Source organism: Euprymna scolopes, chromosome 20 (genome assembly GCF_053919585.1).
Source record: "Euprymna scolopes isolate OS-2025 chromosome 20, ASM5391958v1, whole genome shotgun sequence".
Classification (NCBI taxonomy): Eukaryota; Metazoa; Mollusca; class Cephalopoda; order Sepiida; family Sepiolidae; genus Euprymna; species Euprymna scolopes.
In genome coordinates, this window is record NC_136501.1 from 37,885,608 (window position 1) to 37,906,001 (window position 20,394).

At 31.2% G+C, this 20,394-nt stretch overlaps 1 protein-coding gene across 1 annotated transcript in view; it reads right to left on the minus strand.

Annotated features, from left to right (window-relative positions):
• Positions 1–20,394, minus strand: part of LOC145241394 (ATPase family AAA domain-containing protein 5-like) — a 119,036-nt gene that overhangs the window by 3,075 nt on the left and 95,567 nt on the right. Inside the window, exons 14-16 of the mRNA XM_080104319.1 lie at positions 19,849–20,007; positions 14,252–14,581; positions 9,201–10,030 (exon numbers count right to left, since the gene is read on the minus strand). Of these exons, the coding sequence (XP_079960445.1) occupies positions 9,201–10,030; positions 14,252–14,581; positions 19,849–20,007 (1,319 nt within the window). The remainder of the gene's footprint in view (positions 1–9,200; positions 10,031–14,251; positions 14,582–19,848; positions 20,008–20,394) is intronic.

Consider the following 20,394-nt stretch of genomic DNA (forward strand, 5'->3'; position numbering starts at 1 on the left):
CAAATCGTGGTGTGAGATGTCTTTTTTTTTTTCTCGATTTTTTTAAATTTTAATATTGAAAGAGGGTTATTTAAGCCATTTTTCACATGTTTTTTTTATTTTTCAGATTTTTTTAACGAAGTTTTAACGCTTGTTTTTCTGTTTTGTGCTTTCTTTATCGTTCGTTTGCTTTACGCTAGTTTTTTTTTTTTACTTCGCTTATTCTTATGTTTTGATTAACACCCCCCACCCCCGCTTGAGCACACACACCTACAAACACCTGGGCAACGCCGGGTACCCCACGCTAGTCTATATATATATATATATATATATATATATATATATATATATATAAAAGTGAAAATGTTTGTATGTATGTATGTGTGTTTGCTAAAACTTTCGACAGACATGACGAAAATTCACAAACTCGGTATCATATTGAAGCCCCATCCTTCACTCGAAAAATTGGCCAAAAACTTTATTTTTTCACCCCGAAATCGACAATTTTCGACAGGTGTGTGGGAGGGGGGGGCCAACAAAAACGTTCTTCTCGTGACAATGACTGGTTCTATGCATGCACCAGATGACGTCATGACCTGATTTACTTTAAATAGTTGAAAAACTGAACCAATTTCATGTACGTCATGTTAGCTCAGTTGATTAGCGCATTGGTTCATTATCTAAACGTATTGGGTTCGAATCGTGGTGTGAGATGTCTTTTTTTTCTCGATTTTTTTAAATTTAAATATTGAACCAGTGTTATTTAAGCCATTTTTCACGTAACGTTCATTTTTCTGTTTTTTTTTTTTACTTCGCTTATTCACCCCCGACCACACACCCCAAAAACACCTGGGTACGCACCGATTTTTTAAATTTTAATATTGAAACAGGCTTATTTAAGCCATTTTTCAGGTGTTCGTTTTTCTGTTTTCATCGTTCATTTGCCTTACGTTAGTTTTTTTTTAAAAATGTTTTGATTACCCCCCCCTGCTTAAGTTTTAATGTTTTCTCTTTTTACTTCGCTTATAACAATGCTTACGTCGTTGTCGTAACACTTGACGACTTCCGTGTGCGCACCTGTCAATTTGGTTCTTACTTAAATAAATTTTAATAATCTTTCAGTAACTTATTTTGGCTGGCTGATTTTATTTTCAAACTTCACCTTAGGGCTTCGGGTTCGATCCTACAAACTTTTACCCCCCCCCCCCCGGTTTCTTCTTTCTTTTTTATTTAACACCACACACACCTCCAAACACCCGGGCAATGCCGGGTACCCCGCTAGTCTATATATATATAAAAGCGAAAATGTGTGTATGTATGTATGTGTGTTTGTGTGTCTGCTAAAAACTTTCAACAGACAGAAGAAAAATTCACAAATTCGGTATCATATTGAAGTAGTAATACACACGGACGAAAAAACGCTTTGGATAATCACAGATTTCAAGGTAGTTCTACTAAAATAGCCATATTTTTTAAACCAAAGCACTTCAAGCCTTCGAATTACTACTGTTTTGTTCGGAAATGAATATACTTTCAAATAAATGAATAAATATGAATGTACATTATATATTTTAAGAGTTTTAAGCAAATAAAGTGATAAAAATGTGAACGTCATAAAATGGCGTTTTCGGTAAGGTTTTGTAATGACCCCCCCCCTGTTTTCTAAAGGTCCGTACCGTGATTGTATGAAGAATTTCGTCATGAAATTTGGGAACCAATCAGAAGAGGTGTTAATCTTAATACTGTCAAATGTCCGAAATATTTTTGACCATTTCTTTTTTTGTCGTGTTAAAAATAAGACTTTAATATGACGAGTATCGAACATTTTGAAAAAAAAATTCTTCGGACACCCAGTAGTAAGTAAATCAATCTTTTTACTATCTTTATCAATTAAAAGTATTATTTTATGTTGAATAGGACCGCGGTAATTGATAATTTAAAAAGACCTACCCGAAAAAAAAATTGTTTCTATTTCTCGAATTTGGTCAAATGAAGTTAGTATTACTAGAAGCAGCAGCAGCAGTTCCAGCCTGTAGAATCAGCGATAGCACAGTGTAAACAACATGCGTTCTTTAATTTTTATTCAAGAACGAATTAAGAAAAACATGAAAATATGAATATAAATGTTCTTATATGTTAGAGCTATTTTGTTATCAGAATAACATTAGTTTAGAACTATTCGGTTTTCAGAATGTATAATAACAACAATCCCAACCAATTCGGCATTATGAATCTGTTGCAATTTCTCACATTTCTCGTCAAATTTAAAAACATGGTTAAAAAAACAAAATAAACTTTTGTAGATATATAGCTTGCATGCACTTTTATTCTTTAAATTAGTTTTGAACAGCGAATTAAAACAATGTTTTACTGCGAACAGCCACAAATGTTTTTTTTCAAAATCCAAATAAGTATCAAAATCTCGTTTATACATAAATTCGAAAAAGTTGTCAAAAAACAAATATATAACAAATAAATGTTATCAAAGGCAAGATAAGTTACTTTTCTACCTAACTGGATAATTTTCTAGTGTTTTTATTTAATGTAACATGTTTATTCAGCTTGAAAAACGTAGTGTTTACCGATGTATTGGAAAATTAAAAATGGCGCCCGGCCCGACTCTCTTTGACACGGTAAGTTTGAGAAAAGGAGTTAAAAATAAAAAAAACTATACAAAATACTGTTAAAAACTCACCGAATATATGTCAACCTATGTCATGGTAACATATATTGAGCGAGTTTCTAGCAGTATTTTGTTTACTTTTTTATTTTTAACTCTTTTCCCCAAACTTACCGTTTCAAGAGAGTCGGCGCCATTTTAAATTTTCCAAAACATCGGTAAACACTGTTTTCAAGCTGAATAAACATGTTACATTAAATAAAAACACTAAAAAATTATCCAGTTAGGTAGAAAAGTAACTTGCTTTTGATAACATTTATTTGTTATATATTTGTTTTTTTGACAACTTTTTCGAATCTATGTGTATAGTAATACAAACCCTCAAAATCTATATCAATATTCTTGAAATTTTAAAAGCAGTTAGAAAACACATCAAACTACAATTAAGAAGCTTTTTATTTTGTTATTTTTTTTTTCTACTTATTAAGCGAAAGATATTTTTACAACCTGCTCCAGCGTAGTATAAACGGCCTATGGAATTAACACCTTCAACCTCGAAAATAGAAATCAACAAATTTTTGAACGCTCTCTTTGAAAAAAAGCTCTCTTAACTTCACCTCTAATCCAAATTATGTGTGGCAAGTCTCCTCCTAAAACACTCTTTAACCCTAACAATAACACTAAGTTCGAGTGGCAAGCCCCCCCCCCCAACAAAATACCTCTGTAAGCCACATACAAGCATCTAAAACAAACAAACAAAAAATAGATCCTTCCTTAAAGAAAAATGCACATAAAAATAAATTGGTTAACTGTCCTAAAATGCTAGAATGGCCAGAAAATGGTGAATTATTTTACATTAAATTTTTGTGAAACTAACCGCTCCCCCCTCTAATATTGTTTTTGTTAGCTTTGTCTCTGTCAAGTTTTCAGTATGTTCACACATAATTTTCCTTAGCCCTACAATTAATTCAAAGTCCGAATGGCAACCCTCCCCATATTCTCATTGCATAGAAACCCTCTTAAAACTACACATAATCATCTTAAAAAAAAAAAAAAGCATGCATATTTTCCCATAGAAAAAAACCCAGTTAACTGCCCTAAAATGCTAGAATGACCTGTAATAGGAAATTATTTTACATTCAATTCTAAAATAATTTGTTTATCTTTCATTAAAGTTTTTCATGGCATTTTATACATAATAAAAAAGTAGAATCACATTTTGGAGGGGTGGTCAGAAGGAGTTGAGTGGGGTTAAACAGAAGGTGTTAATCTACAATAATACCAAAGAAATATTGCAATATATTCATTTTTAAATGGTCTTAGGTTTAGATTTAAGTTTTTTGTACATAAAGCACATTACAATTCAACTTTGAGTTCTCCAACTTCTTTTCTGTTTATGGATACATGGCATTTTTAAGGAATTGCTGCATATTTATGCACATTTACTGCAGATTATTTGGAAACCATAAACTTTGGGAGATTTTCAGTTGCATATTCTGATTCCTTGTACAAAAATACACTTATATGGTAAATTTCATTTCTTAGTCTTGTGTTTTAAAGATATGACATTTTTACTGAAAAAGTAGTGTAAAAAATGTGACGAAATGCATATGGTCTTAAAGAGGGAAAAATATCCAAACGTGTGTGGCACAAAAATAGCCATAACTTCTTTAATTTTAATCAGATTTTAAAAATTTAAAAAGATTCTTTCTTAGCTCATCAAGCTCTTTCTATGCATACCAATATTGAAATATTTCAAGCTATTTCAATTTTTTCATGTGTATTGCTAATTGGAGCTCCATCCTTCGCTCAAAAAATATCGAAAAATTGGCCTAAAACGTTTATTTTTTCACCCCGAAATCGACAATTATCGACAGGGGGGAGGGGTCGACAAAAACAGTCCTCTCGTGACGACGACCGGTTCTACGCATGCGCCAGATGACATAATGACCTGATATACTTTAAATAGTTGAAAAACTGACTAAACTTCATGTACGTCGTGTTAGCTCAGTTGGTTAGCGTGTTGGTTCATTATCTAAACGTATTGGGTTCGAATTGTGATGTGAAATGTCTTCTTTTTTTTTTTTTTCGACTTTTAAATTTAAATATTGAACCAGTGTTATTTAAGCCATTTTTCACGTAACGTTCGCTTTTCTGTTCTTTTTTTTTTACTTCGCTTATCCACCCCCGACCACACACCCGGGTACCCACCGATTTTTTAAAATTTTAATATCGAAACAGGCTTATTTAAGCCATTTTTCACGTGTTCGTTTTTCTGTTTTCTTTTTTCGTTTGCCTTACGTTAGTTTTTTTTTCCGATGTTTTGATTACCCCCCCCCCCCCGCTTAAGTTTTACGTTCATTTTTATGTTTTCTTTTTTACTTCGCTTATAACAAACAAACCCGGTCATTGACCTCATTTGCTGAATAGCTTCCGTCGCCGTCGTCGTCATAACGCTCCACGACTTCTGTGCGTGCACCTGTCAATTTGGTTCTTAAATAAATTCAAACATCTTTCAGTAATTCATTCTGGCTGGCCAATTTTATTTTCAAACTTCACCTCAGGGCTTTGGGTCTGATCCCCCCCCCCCCACTCCCCGATTTCTTTAACACCACACATACCTCCAAACACCCGGGCAACGCCGGGTATCCCCGCTAGTATATATATAAAAGGCAAAATGTGTGTGTGTGTGTGTGTGCATTTTTTCTGTATGTCCAGCAAAGGCTTTTTTCGGGCTGGCTCTTGGGTTGGTTGCTCATTCTTATAACTTTTTATATGCTACCGAGATGATAATATCTAAGATTAACGAAATGACGTTGTAAAAATCTTTTATTTCAGCAACTTTTATCTTACAAAATTTGTGAATTTGTTTTCTCTGCTACTGCTATGACGTGATATTTAACCTAGAAAACCACCTGGGTATTTAAACGCTTATTTTCGACTCTTCTAAAGTCCCTGCTTTCGTGGCACCATGCTATGTCATCAGACTATTAACCTTAGGGCGTGGGTTCGAGCCTACCTCCCTCCCCAAACTTTTTTTTGCTGTTTTTTTTGTTCGTTTTTTTAATATTTAAACAGGTTTTTGTTTTGATCTACCCCCCCCCCAACACACACACACTTACAAACACCCGGGTATGTCCCGCTAGTATTATATGAAGGGCAAATGTCTGCATGTCCAGCTAAAGCTAAAAAATTGACATGACTCTGAATGTATGCTATCTTAAAAAACAAAAAAATCACTAATTAGGATTAAATAACCATTTTACACCATTCAATGTTATCAAAATGTACACACATCTTTTAATGTTATCATGGAGTCTATTTTCTAGCCACTAACTAAAGGGAAATAACTCTGCTTTTTTTTTTTTTTACAGAGGTATTTTATTCATGCCAACTCAAGTTTGTGTCCAGAGAAAGGACTAGGCTTGGCAAAGAAAAACAGAGGAGAAAACAGAGAAAATGATAGAAGTTATATATAAATTATATTACAATTTTGTTGAACAATGCCAGGTAGTCCTGCTAGTAAATCAATATTTCAAAACACCTGGAAAATATTTTCTATTGATCTTTAAGTGAGGATTATGCTACTAGATATATCCTGAAATTTTTGACTGATAATAGAAAACAGCTGTGGATGGTTCTGGTGAAATCTGACCTTTAAATTTTACGTAAATTTTAATTTACTAAAAAAATTTTTTTTAAATAACAAAAATATTTTTTTCTTGTGAAATCACTACCTAACAAAAAAAAAAAAAAAAAAGTATTATTTGCAGTATTTGAATTGCTGTTTTAATCTTAAGTGTTAATTGCACAGAATTTTAAACAGAACCGGTTATTTAATCGACCCATTTTTAAACAGAACCGGTTATTTAATCGACCCATTTTTAAACAGAACCGGTTATTTAATCATACCATCAGCCATGACCAGGTAGAAAGTTTTAATTTGCAACTATATTCTTTGTACTACAAGCACTAAAGATTGAACCTTCAACCTCCAGAAGAGTGTCGCTTACAACTGATGTTTTACCTAATATTTTTCTGTTACGCAACGGATTCCTTGCAGTCATTTTTAATATCATCATCACAAAAGAAAAAAAAACCCTGAACTTACATTCCCTAACCTTATGTGAAATTGTGGTGCTTGTAGGTAGAAATACGCAGGTGAAATGTGTCAATTAGAAAAAAATTTAAAAGGAAAACTATTCAATATAATTACGTATCAGGCAAAAGCAGATATCAACACCAAAAATTATGGAAAATTATCGAATAGAATTTGAATTAAAAATATAAATCAATTTTATTGTATAGTTATGACACTACATTGGAATGAAAAGATTTAATGAATTATCTCCCCTGTTCTTTACATAAAAGATGTAAAATAGAGAATTGGAAATCTACCTATATATCTATAAAAGTGAGAATGTATGAGCGTGTGTGTGTGTGTGTTTAAAGGCACTTCTCAACCTATATACTCAACAAAGTTTTGATCTACAGACTTGAAATTCGGTATGTAGAGTAATGTGAAAAACTTTTTAATCAGTTTCCATCTGGTAAAAATGGCTGCTAACAGGTCAAAATTGAGAAATCGGTATGTGGCAGTCATCGAATTTTTGTCAGTTTACTGTTTCATGACTGCGCATGTGCAAATCGTTTAAATTATGTTAAGAATAAGTAGGTTTGAAAATATTTTGTATAGCACATATCAAGTTGGCCTAATGGTTATCATATTTGACTTACTGTCTTTAGGTTCCGGTTTCGATCTCAGCTCAGGTATTTTTTTTTTTTTTTTTACTTACAAGTATGTTTAGAAAAACATAATACTTGCATGACCATGTTTCAATTTCTTTTTTTTTCATTTCTTTTAAGGAATTTTACTGTAGGTTGATTACCAGGCAATGCCAGGTACATCTGGTATATCTATAAAAGTGAGAATGTTTGTGTGTGCGTATGAGGACAACTCTCAATCTATATACTCAAGAAATTTTTGATTTACAAACTTGAAATTTGGTATATAGGGTATTCAGACATGTGGAAAACTTTAATTCGTTTTCACTTTTTTAAGATCATGACAAGCTGGCCTAATGGTTACTGTACTGGACTCACTGTTTTTAGGTTTTGGATTTTGATCTCAGCTTGAGTATTTTTAAAAAATTTTTTTTACTTACAAGAACTGTTTCGAAAAAAAAAAACGTAATACTTGCAAGCACATGTTTCAGTTTCTTTCCATTTTTTTTTTTTACAATTAATTTAACGTTATGTTTAATGCTGGGCAATGCTGGGTACATCTGCTAGTATACGTATAAAGTCGATATTTTTTGTCTCACTTTGACATTAATACTAAAAGCCTACTTTTTTTATTTAAAAATTATTAAAATGAACTTATTATTATACTTGGTCATGGATATGTGAACGACTACATGAAGGTTAACTAATTTTCATATTCCTTTGAAAAACGAACGTTCATTAATTTTTTATGTTTTCATATTAGATGATTATTTTCATTGAACTATTACACGAAATTCTATTTATGCATAGTTTCTACATTCTGGATAATTACACAGAATTTGGGAGGAAATTGTTTTCTCACATAAAAATGTTTTTATATATATATTGTTATATATAAAGTGATCTTGTCGGTCTGTGTGTGTGTGAAAAATCTCTACCAAACTCTTCTCAGAATATTTGGTCTACAGACTTGAAATTTGATACAGAGTATTTAGAGATGTGGCCCGATTTTGATTTGATTTTTAGCCTGTTAAAATAGCAGCCATGGGGTCAAAATGAAAAAAAAAAAAAGAAAGAAAAAAGAAAAAAAAGAGAAAAAAGAAGAAAAAAAAAAAAAAAAAAAAAAAAAAAGTTGTTGATCTTAGCGGGAGTTAACTAACTTCAGAGCATGCCTACGCACACATTTTTAGTTTTAAGTCACTTAAGTTTTAGTTTTTTTTTTTTTATCCATCCGACAATAACTCATATGGTATCGATGGTGGCTGAAGTGTTATATAACGACTAAGATTGGAGCACTGGTTGTTTTGGTTTTAAATTTTTGAAATCAATGCTATATATATTGGGTACAATATAATAATTAGGACTAGGACAACAGCATATTCTTTTCATTATTTTGACTCTCGAGTGTGTATCTGTTGATATCTTATATACTTTTATATAGTGATGTGGTTCTCGGTTGATTAACTGTGTCGGATACATACTCGAGAGTCAAAACAATGAAAAGAATATTCTGTTGTCATAATAATAATAATAATAATAATAATAATAATAAAGAATTTGCTCTACAATAATAAATACAAAATCTGCATGAATCAAAATATCATATCTAAATTCATTTTATGACCGAGCACGACAGAAATCTCGACATGCAGCCTGCTAGTTTATGATAAAACTGATGCTTTTAATTGAAATTCTGTCGAATAATTTTCTGTAATTTTTGGTGTAAATACCTACTTTTGCTTGATACGCAAATAGTTTTCTTGTAAATTTATTTTACAACTGTCATATTTCACGTGTGGAATGTCTAGGTACAAGCACCAAAATTATTCACGAGAAAATCAACAAACAAGCAAGAGGAAGAGATAGCATCACGTACCTTTGATCGTGTAGCTGCAAACTGGCCAGCCCATAGCACTGTCGCTGTGGCGCTACAGAAATAGAACGTTCGTGGCCGCTGACAACATTTTTGGATGCTTGGAAAATGTCTCGTTGGCAAGTCACGTAAGTCCTTAATTCTAGATGAGCAACAAGATCAACTGTACTTTCTGCACACCAGTGCACCCCCTGGGAATAACTCTCTTCCATGGGCAGTTCGTCCCACAAACCTGACGTTACTGTTGATCGACCAAAAGTAGAAGATAGAGACAAAGAACTGACAGGCACTGTGTATCCACAGGACGTTGAAAACATGTCAGTATATGAACAACATTCGTAGAATTTAGCCAGATTGTTGAGGATTTTATTTTCGCAGTTCCGTTGCCGACAAAGATCTTCAGGTGAGAGTTCGGAGATTGGATTCACATTTTCCTCTGATGGGAGACCTTCCATTTGAGGATCGACAGGCTGACTCGTGGAATAACTGGCTTCGGATTCCTGGGAACAGCTGACCGGTTGAGAGCTCATGTCCATTTTAGCTTCCTTCTCTTTGGGTTTTGGTAACGTTAAAAAGTCATCCAATGAGGAACTTTCACTCTCGTACAATCCCGTGTCCGATATGGAATCAAACATCCGTGAAGGATTGTTATTATTCATTGCTTTCTTCCTGGCCGTCTGTATATGTTGGACTTTGTTTGGAAGGGGTGGGAAGAATTTCTGAGGAAGAGGTAGCTTGGAGGCAAACAGCTGGTGAAGCAATGAGAAATGGCGTTGATACCCATGGAAACAAATAGGAGTAAGGTCCTCCCAAGAAATGGTTTCAGATGCCGCCTGAAAAAAGGAGGGGAAAAAAAAGATAAGTATATGATTTTGTTTTTCTTGAATACTTATTATGCTAGGTATCCCAAATCTTTGTCTGTTATATCTAAAAACAGTTAATGCAGGCTCATAGATTTTTACTGAACATGAACAATGGTAGAAAAGTTATTTTGGTGGCTTCTTGTTTTATTTTCCTTCATTTGAAGTTCTCAGAAATCCAGGGGGGGGGGGGGTCCCTCCTACCTGGGGCTAACGCTTAAACTCTATATGAAATACATATATATTCTAATGTTCCAGTAACGTTCTTTATCTCAAACACCGATTTAGTAAAGAAGTTGAGAACATTATTTTCCTCTCCTCAATTGACGATTTTAATGTCGCTTAGTCTTACTAGATTCCAGGGCAAGAATTCATCTAGTCTGGTGGAGTATCCAGCTTCGTGTTGCTGCTTGAGGTAACATTACTTGGATAAGGTGCACCATTTTTCATAAAAGATAATGTTAGCCATACAGAGATCTTATTTGGGAAGCAAATACGTGATTTTTAATACTTGGTCTTGGTTTACTTCGAGGGAAAAGTATCCTCATGCCAGGTTGTTCTGACAAACCCGTGTACAGAGAGACCTTAGACACTCGAGGATAGTGTCTAGTAGGCATTCAAGTTCTCACTTAAAGGAGAGAACTGGAATGCTTACTAGAGACTGCCCTCAAGTGTCTACGGTCTCTGTACAAGGCTTTGTCAGGAAAAACTGACATCAAGATACTTTTTTCTACAGGTAAACTCTAAATATTCAAAATTGCATAGTATTCATGGCATGAAAAAGATCTCCCTGGTATGGCTAACCCATACTGGTTTTTACAAGGAATGGTGCACCTTCTCCAAGTGATTATTAACTCAAGAATTTTTGAATTTAAGGCAGAACTTTAATGGAATATTCAAATATCTGTGTATCTCAAATAGAGATTAACTGTTAACCCCCAGGAGTTGAGCCCCCTTGATTTCTGAGAATTTCGACTGAAGTAAAATGAAACAGAGAAACGGGTTTGTTAAAAATTAGAACATTTGCTTTTGCTCTCAAAGCCAAATTTCATAGTGTATAACTAAAAGTTTCATATTGTATAACTAAAAATTTCATATTGTATAACTAAAAATTTCATAGCATATAACTAAAAATTTCATAGTGTATAACTAAAAATTTCATAGCGTATAACTAAAAATTTCAGTGTATAACTAAAAATTTCATAGTGTATAACTAAAAATTTCATAGTATATAACTAAAAATTTCATAGTATATAACTAAAAATTTCATAGCGTATAACTAAATATTTCATAGTGTATAACTAAAAATTTCATAGTGTATAACTAAAAATTTCATAGTATATAACTAAAAATTTCATAGCGTATAACTAAAAATTTCATAGTGTATAACTAAAAATTTCATAGTGTATAACTAAAAATTTCATAGTATATAACTAAAAATTTCATAGTATATAACAAAAAATTTCATAACATATAACTAAAAATTTCATAGCGTATAACAAAAATTTCATAGTATATAACAAAAAATTTCATAGTGTATAAAAAAATTTCATAACATATAACTAAAAATTTCATAGTATATAACTAAAAATTTCATAGTGTATAACTAAAAATTTCATAGTGTATAACTAAAAATTTCATAGTGTATAACAAAAAATTTTATAGTATATAACTAAAAATTTCATAGTGTATAACTAAAAATTTCATAGTGTATAACTAAAAATTTCATAGTGTATAACAAAAAATTTTATAGTATATAACTAAAAATTTCATAGTGTATAACAAAAAATTTCATAGTGTATAACTAAAAATTTCATAGTGTATAACAAAAATTTTTATAGTATATAACTAAAAATTTCATAGTGTATAACTAAAAATTTCATAGTGTATAACTAAAAATTTCAAAGTGTATAACAAAAAATTTTATAGTATATAACTAAAAATTTCATAGTGTATAACAAAAAATTTCATAGTGTATAACTAAAAATTTCATAGTGTATAACTAAAAATTTCATAGTGTATAACTAAAAATTTCATAGTGTATAACTAAAAATTTCATAGTGTATAACTAAAAATTTCATAGTGTATAACTAAAAATTTCATAGTGTATAAAAAAATTTCATAGTGTATAACTAAAAATTTCATAGTGTATAACAAAAAAATTTCATAGTGTATAACAAAAAAATTTCATAGTGTATAACTAAAAATTTCATAGTGTATAACTAAAAATTTCATAGTGTATAACAAAAAAATTTCATAGTGTATAACAAAAAAATTTCATAGTGTATAACAAAAAAATTTCATAGTGTATAACAAAAAAATTTCATAGTGTATAACTAAAAATTTCATAGTGTATAACTAAAAATTTCATAGTGTATAACTAAAAATTTCATAGTGTATAACTAAAAATTTCATAGTGTATAACTAAAAATTTCAAAGTGTATAACAAAAAATTTTATAGTATATAACTAAAAATTTCATAGTGTATAACAAAAAATTTCATAGTGTATAACTAAAAATTTCATAGTGTATAACTAAAAATTTCATAGTGTATAACTAAAAATTTCATAGTGTATAACTAAAAATTTCATAGTGTATAACTAAAAATTTCATAGTGTATAACTAAAAATTTCATAGTGTATAAAAAAATTTCATAGTGTATAACTAAAAATTTCATAGTGTATAACAAAAAAATTTCATAGTGTATAACAAAAAAATTTCATAGTGTATAACTAAAAATTTCATAGTGTATAACTAAAAATTTCATAGTGTATAACAAAAAAATTTCATAGTGTATAACAAAAAAATTTCATAGTGTATAACAAAAAAATTTCATAGTGTATAACTAAAAATTTCATAGTGTATAACTAAAAATTTCATAGTGTATAACTAAAAATTTCATAGTGTATAACTAAAAATTTTATAGATTATAACTAAAAATCTTTAAATAAGTGAAAAACCGGTGCAACTACACTACACTATCTAATTCAGAAAACACAAAAATCGATTAAAAAAGAACTTTGTGTCAATTTTAATTAAAAGCAATGATATCTACTTAAATGGCATGTCAGAAGTACTTAAATATTATTGCATTGTTTAAAAAACACTAGTTTTTGATGTTTATCATAAAAAAACCTTACTATATTGTTTTGAGAATACATGACTAGGGCTATGACAAAAGAATATTCTTATAGTTTTACAATGATACATACTCGAGAGTTAAAATAATGAAAAGAATACTTTCTTGTCATAGCACTATACATGACATAATAACGAGAAAAGTAACTCAGTTATGCTAAAAACAGGGCAAGTAGCTTATATTTATGATTGTTAATACACAGTTTATTAAAAAATTGGCAATAATTACATGCTATTTACCTCCCCTTAGAACTATCCAGTGTTTTTTTAGCCAAAAATAGTTAAAATAAAATTATCTAAATATTAATTTACTTGTCTGTATGTCAAATGTAAAAAGAAAAAAAAAAAAAATCATCATCGCAAACATTAATTGATGAGAAATGAATATAGTCGCTCTTTATCAGTTGAAAATCATTAAAACCTTTTCCTCTTCAAAAATTTTACAACCCCCCCCCCAAGCAAGGCTGTCAGTTTACGGATTCCAATTGGCTATTTTATTTTATAATTTAAAAAAAAAAAAGAAAAAGAAAGTCATGTTTAGAAAAAACTAAGTTTTTAATCATAGATTCTTTTTAAAATTAAAAAAAATGTGCAAGTGAATTGAAATTTGTTCCTTTATAATTTACATAAAAAATTATTCAGAAAAAAACAAAAAACAAAAAAAAACAAACAAGGTGTTGGGGTGTTAAATCTTCATTGAAAAATTTTTTTTTTAATTTTTAAAATCAATTATTTTTAGCTTTAAAAGGTCCAAAAAGAATTTGCTCAAAAATTGTTTTAAATTCATTATTTGTTTTATTTTATTTTTTAATCATTTTAATGTGTTTTAAAAATTTTCAACTATCGTGGAATTTCCACGAGTTCTGCTAGTTATTATTATTATTTAGAAGCCAATTCTTAACATGGGGAGGCTGTTTTGTAACTATTCTGTACTTTCAACAATTTAAACAAAAAGATACTGTAAACATTGAATTTAATTTGAGAATGCAAGTTAAAAAAATAGCGCAGTCCGTATTCTACATAAGTACCATAACAACATATCAAAATGTGACTTACCTTGATAAGGTCGTCGTTAAAAAACCTTTTCACGTTTTGTGGATTCAGACCAAGGCAACTTTCCAGGCAATTTTCATGAGTCAAACGATTTTCATTTTTTGGAGATGGACTATCTGCAGTCTTTGAGGCTTTCTTTTTTGGCTTGGATTTACTGCCAATTGGGGCGGCGTATTTGTTAAGGTCTCCACCTGAGTTAATCCAAAACTGAAGATTTAACAGACACACACGCATGTCTGCATCAAAGTAGTCAACAAGCGATGAGATTCCAGAAGAATCTGTCAAAACGTTTTCTGCCAAACACAAAGTCTGCAAATGACTTGTAATAACTTTCTGGAAAAAAAGAAAAAAAAAAGAAAAAAAAGAAGAAAAAAAAAAGGTTTATGTAGTTTGCTTGAAACATTGTTTTGTGTGTATAAACTTAATTTATAGAAGGCAATACAATGGCGAGTTGTAATGGATGGAGGAAACAAATGTTATAACAAATAAGTTTTGCAATTTCTACCTTTTCTGCATTTTCATTATTTATATATATTACAATCTCATTGGCATCATCTGAAGAAGGTAAATTTTCTTCCCAAAATATCAAGTTATACTAAACTTCATGACCCACTAATACATATTAGTAAGCCATGGGAACTTTCATTAAATTGCACTGACACAAGATTATATGATTAACATGACTATTTGGTGTGCTTGGAGTCATAGAATTAAAAAGCATGTGCACTATTTTTTTTTTAACCATTAAATGTTCATAATCCATTTGTGACAAAGCTAAAACAAGAATATATCAGAATATATGTGGATGTCGTGTAATTTCTGCTTTTTAGGTAGACAACTACCCTTTAACAAAACTTACTATTTATACATAGATGAGGTGAGAGTTGCCAATGGTACGAGTACATAATTGAATACAATAAGACATGATAAGGTGCAAACAAGACATCACAAGTTTTTTTTTTTCTAGATTAGTAGCACCTCAGCAAAATAATGTTTATCTTTCATTTTGTGCCACAAATGAACGATAATACTTGATTTTGAGTTATAAACTTCAATTCTAGCCAGAAATTATTTTCAAATTGACATTTTAAAGGCTTTAGAATCAATTAAAATGTCACATGTTATACTTGTTTGCTTTATTCTCATACATATAAAAAAAATGAACTTGGTGATGATTTTTTTTTTTTTTTTTTTTAGCAGTGGGATATTTGAAGGTGATCTTGAAACATTTACATTGCCAGACAATAAGCAATTTATGGATAGAATTAAAATAAGAGATGAAGTTGAATATTATCATTTCAAAACCAAAGATAAGACGTATTTTAGAAAAGACCATAGACTTTATTACCTGTGACAGGATATGTAGTATGTAACTCTTCAGGAATTTGAGGAGAAACAAAAAATATATAGCAGAAATAACAATGAATATTCCAATCTGAAAGCCCCTGCTTTGTTATGTCTGTGTGAAGAATGCAGTCCAAAAACCAATTCAAGAGAAAAACATGCAGCGCTCAGAGTGGAGGGAATGAGACAGGAAGTCATTTTTTGATGAAACAAGCCACGCGTGCGTGGTCCCCCTCTGGTGTTGTATGTGAGATGACGCCACAATAAATAGTGAAGAAATGATGAATGTGAGAAGTGTGAAAGGCCAACGTTGCCTTCACATTTTCACCAAGTTTCAAAAAAATCTAATGGATGGAGAAAAAATTACGGGGAAAAAGTGTCATTTTTTGCAATTTTGGGGTATTTGTAACCACTTTTGAGCTCCTGTGAATGCTGAATCCCAGTGAAAATGGACAAAAGATGCAGTTTCATGCCTTAAGACATGTATATTTGAATTCAGCACCATGGAAAACCACTATATAGACATATATATCAAGTTCTTGAGTAATATAAAAAAAGAGCTCCAAAAAGGCATTTTTTTTTAAACCTTAAAATTCCCAGAGGGGTGCGAACTAGAATTTTGCCAGGGTCACCCATACTGAATTTATATTAACAATGGCCTCCACATTTTGGCCAAGTTTCAGGAAAATCTAATGGATGGATCCAACGATATGAGGCAAAAAGTGTCATTTTTGGCCATTTTGGGGCATTTTTGACCTCTTTTGAGCTCCTAGGGACACCAAATCCCAATGTAAATGGATAATGGTACAGTTTCAGGCCTTAACACATGTATATTTCAGTTGTAATGTGTAAAACCACTATATACTTCAAGTTTTTGTTGACAAATATGAAAAAAAGAGTCACAAAAAGAGGCTTTTTAGCACTGAAAGTCCTTGGGGACGCGAACCAGAATTTTGACAGGGTCACCCATATTGGATTTATATTAAGAACAATGGGATCCAGATTTTGGCCAAGTTTAAAAAAAATCTAATGGATGGATCAAAAGTTATGGAACAAAATGCGTAATTTTTTACCATTTTGGGGCATTTGATCTCTTTTGAGCTCCTGGGAGCGCAACGGGAATTTTTGTAAAAGAAATTTTTTACTGTGCACATCTATTTAATGAAATAGAATTTGTGGCAAAATTTCAGGAAAAACTAATCGACAATTATCTGGCAATAGTCCGGACTAATGGACACATGGGCGCCGCTGAAAACACAGGTCCCTCTCCGATAAATCGGGGGACCAATAAAAATCATCAACTCACCTAGCCACATCATGAATTGTTTAAAGTCATAACCTTCACAGCAAAATTAACATTTTGCAGTTTCCAAACAGAACTGTGAGTTCTACTAAAACGCAGAGAACATATTCCCAATACAGATAAAACGAGAAATTATAGAATTTTAAAATGTCAAATTATCAAATTAAAATACGATTTAAATTTAACAAATTTATAGAATTTTAAATTCCAAAATTGGTCAATCATGCAATCTACTTCATAATAAATCATTTTTTTTTCTTCGTTTATCCCACATAGTAGGAAGTCCACTGGATTTTTTCAATCATGCTCTTGGCCTTTTCTCTAGAAGCATCTTGAATCCCATTTTTGTGGCCATGTTGTCCTTTGCAGCAACGTATATCAATAAAAACACATGATTTTCCCTCATTATGTCAAACTGTGACATCGTAACTTTAAATTACAAAATATCTGACTGACTGCGACTCCTAGCATTCTTACAAATTGACTTGACTCCAGCTGAAACCTTCGATTTCTACCCTACAACAATCGTTGTACAAGTGGCAAATATTAATATTTTGTACATTATAAGTGAGAATATTGTTCTTTATCTCATGTCGACCTCACAGAGAAATACAATTTGAAATCTGAAGTTCCTAATGATGTAAAAAAATCTGAAGTTCCTAATGATGTAAAAAAATCTGAAGTTCCTAATGATGTAAAAAAATCTGAAGTTCCTAATGATGTAAAAAAATCTGAAGTTCCTAATGATGTAAAAAAATCTGAAGTTCCTAATGATGTAAAAAAATCTGAAGTTCCTAATGATGTAAAAAAATCTGAAGTTCCTAATGATGTAAAAAAATCTGAAGTTCCTAATGATGTAAAAAATCTGAAGTTCCTAATGATGTAAAATTTTTTTTGAAAAGACAGGAATGAGTAGATTTATAAAAGAAAAATAACTAAAAATTATCGTCTCACTAAAGGAGGAGGTAAGCAACAGTGTGCAAATGAGACAACTGAATCGTGCAAATCACACATCGAAGTGCACGTTCTCATATGGACGTTCTACAGCAAGCCCTACTCTCCACAATGGTTCACTTCTACCTGAGCAGCTGCCATTGCACGCATTCTGCCGAGTCATCTGCCATAAGTACAAATATAGACAAAAGATGTCAGAAATCATTGTAAGAGTAAAATGGAAAGACACATGGCAACATGTAGAGTTTCTAAATTAGAGAGAGAGGGAAAAATATTAGATGGATAACAAAATCTTTAGGAAATAATGCTTAAAGGGAAATAACTCTTGTACCCTAAAGTTATCTCCCCTTACAAAAGACCTTTTTCAAGCTTGATTCATGAGCTGAGTACGATTTCCCAATGCGAGGTGGGGTGGGGGGTGAATACGGTTTTTAGGTGGGCAGTGGCCAAATTTACCATATAGGGGGTCCCTGAGATCCTGGGGGGGGGGGGGAGAGAGAGAGAGAGAGAGAGAGAGAGAGAGAGAGAAAGAGGACAGAGCTTCTAGTAACATTACTAGGTGTTTCTCAACCCATTTTCTTTTGGATTTACAATTCATGTGGAAATTGATTGCATCACACTTATTTTTAATTGGAAAAATTAATGAAAAAATCACACTCGATAATATTAATAAAGCTATTATGAATATTCAATTATTTATTTTCATTTTAACTATGTACCACCACTACTAACATTATTATGTAAGGATGCATGTAGGATGTGGGGGTGTGGTATTTGACGAAAAGGTTGGGAAACCCTGGCCCAGAGTAATCTGCTTGTACATTTGATAAGGAAACAACAAAAAAGGAAAAATTCATTGGAGGATGCTACTGAAATTGATAATGTTTAAAGGTTGCAGTAAAAAAATGTGAGAAAAATTTCATACAAGCAAGTTAAATATTATTTTATATTATTACAAATAAATATTCAATGAGGAATAATTTCAAGTGAAAATTTGAGTTTCGATTTTAGATACACAGAACATCAGGTCAAATTCAGGTCATTTTGTTTTGATTTAGCTTATTCACATAATGTTGACACATTTCAAGCATGAATTTCTCAATGTTACATGCATCATACCAAATGGGTTTTAAATGGAAACTGTTTAACAAAAGCAATAGAAAGCCATTTTTTAACGACTACTGAATTTTTCTCAAATTCTTCTCTGACCGCAAACTTTAAACATTACTCTGAAATCAGCTTAGTGACAAATCTTTCAATTTTATTGCAATTCTTTCAGATTTAAAAAAATGTTAGTGAATCATTTTATATTGTTGATTTAGAATCGATTTCATCCAATTTATTTCCTCATATTTGTGTCTTATCACCGAAACAACTGCTACGTTATGCTATAGTTCTTTGGGTTTTAACCATGTCTATTTAATCAGTTAAATAGTTTCAAGTTCTTGATGAATGTATATAAAACAATTAGTTGTTTCACAAAAATCACTTGACGTAAGTTTATAAAAAAGGAATGACAATTTATTTTCTGTTCAATTTTTTCTGAATGTGCTATGGAGAGAGAGAGAGAGATGGGACGTGGTGGAGTGTTGTGAGTAACACAAAATGACAACTGGTCGTCTTGGTGCTCATCTTCTCTCTGACTGACTTCTTCCTTGGTTGGCATTTGTTTTTATTTACAAAAAACTTTAGATAGGAGTTTCGTTTTTCCATGCCGCATTCCACTGGCCCTTATTAAATCTGTCCAAGGCCAAATTTCAATATGACTGTTTTCAAAACTTGTCAGTTGAAGAATGTTGATTTCAAGCTTCTGCATTCTTCTTTCAATTGTTCTAACTTTTGATGACATTTCTTGGTTTGAAGATTTTCACAATATTTCCGTGTGTGCATCCAGCTCCGTGTGCGTGTACACAACCAGCAATAATTTCGGCGTTGCCCAGGATATTATTCAACACAGCTTCACAACAAATTTAAAAAAAAAAAAAAATGTTCTGCTTACTGTGGATGGAATTCGAAAACTGAGATGTTCGCAGCTGCTGCCAAACTGTTCTGCAATGTCGGCCGATGAAGCAGTCAGAATAATGGGCCGCTTTGTAGACATCATGAAATTTTGAATAGCTGCCCAAAAGCCTTTGTCTTCTTCAAGTACTACATCAACCTGTAAAGATACATTGATAAACAGCTAGTTGGAAAGTATTTCTTACTTGTGTAATAAGTCTGATGGCAGAAAAACAAAATATATTGATAACACTAAGGATAAATAATTTATGAAATGACAAGTATCTCTAAAATTTTGATTATTCAAATTTTTTTCAAATTATTATTCATTAGTTTTATCAACACAGTATTGATTAGGAATCTTTATTTTCATTTCTTGTTTAAACCAAATTATTTTATTTTATTTTTTTAAAATTATTATTCATTAGTTTTATCAACACAGTATTGATTAGGAATCTTTATTTTCATTTCTTGTTTAAACCAAATTATTTTATTTTATTTTTTTAAAATTATTATTCATTAGTTTTATCAACACAGTATTGATTAG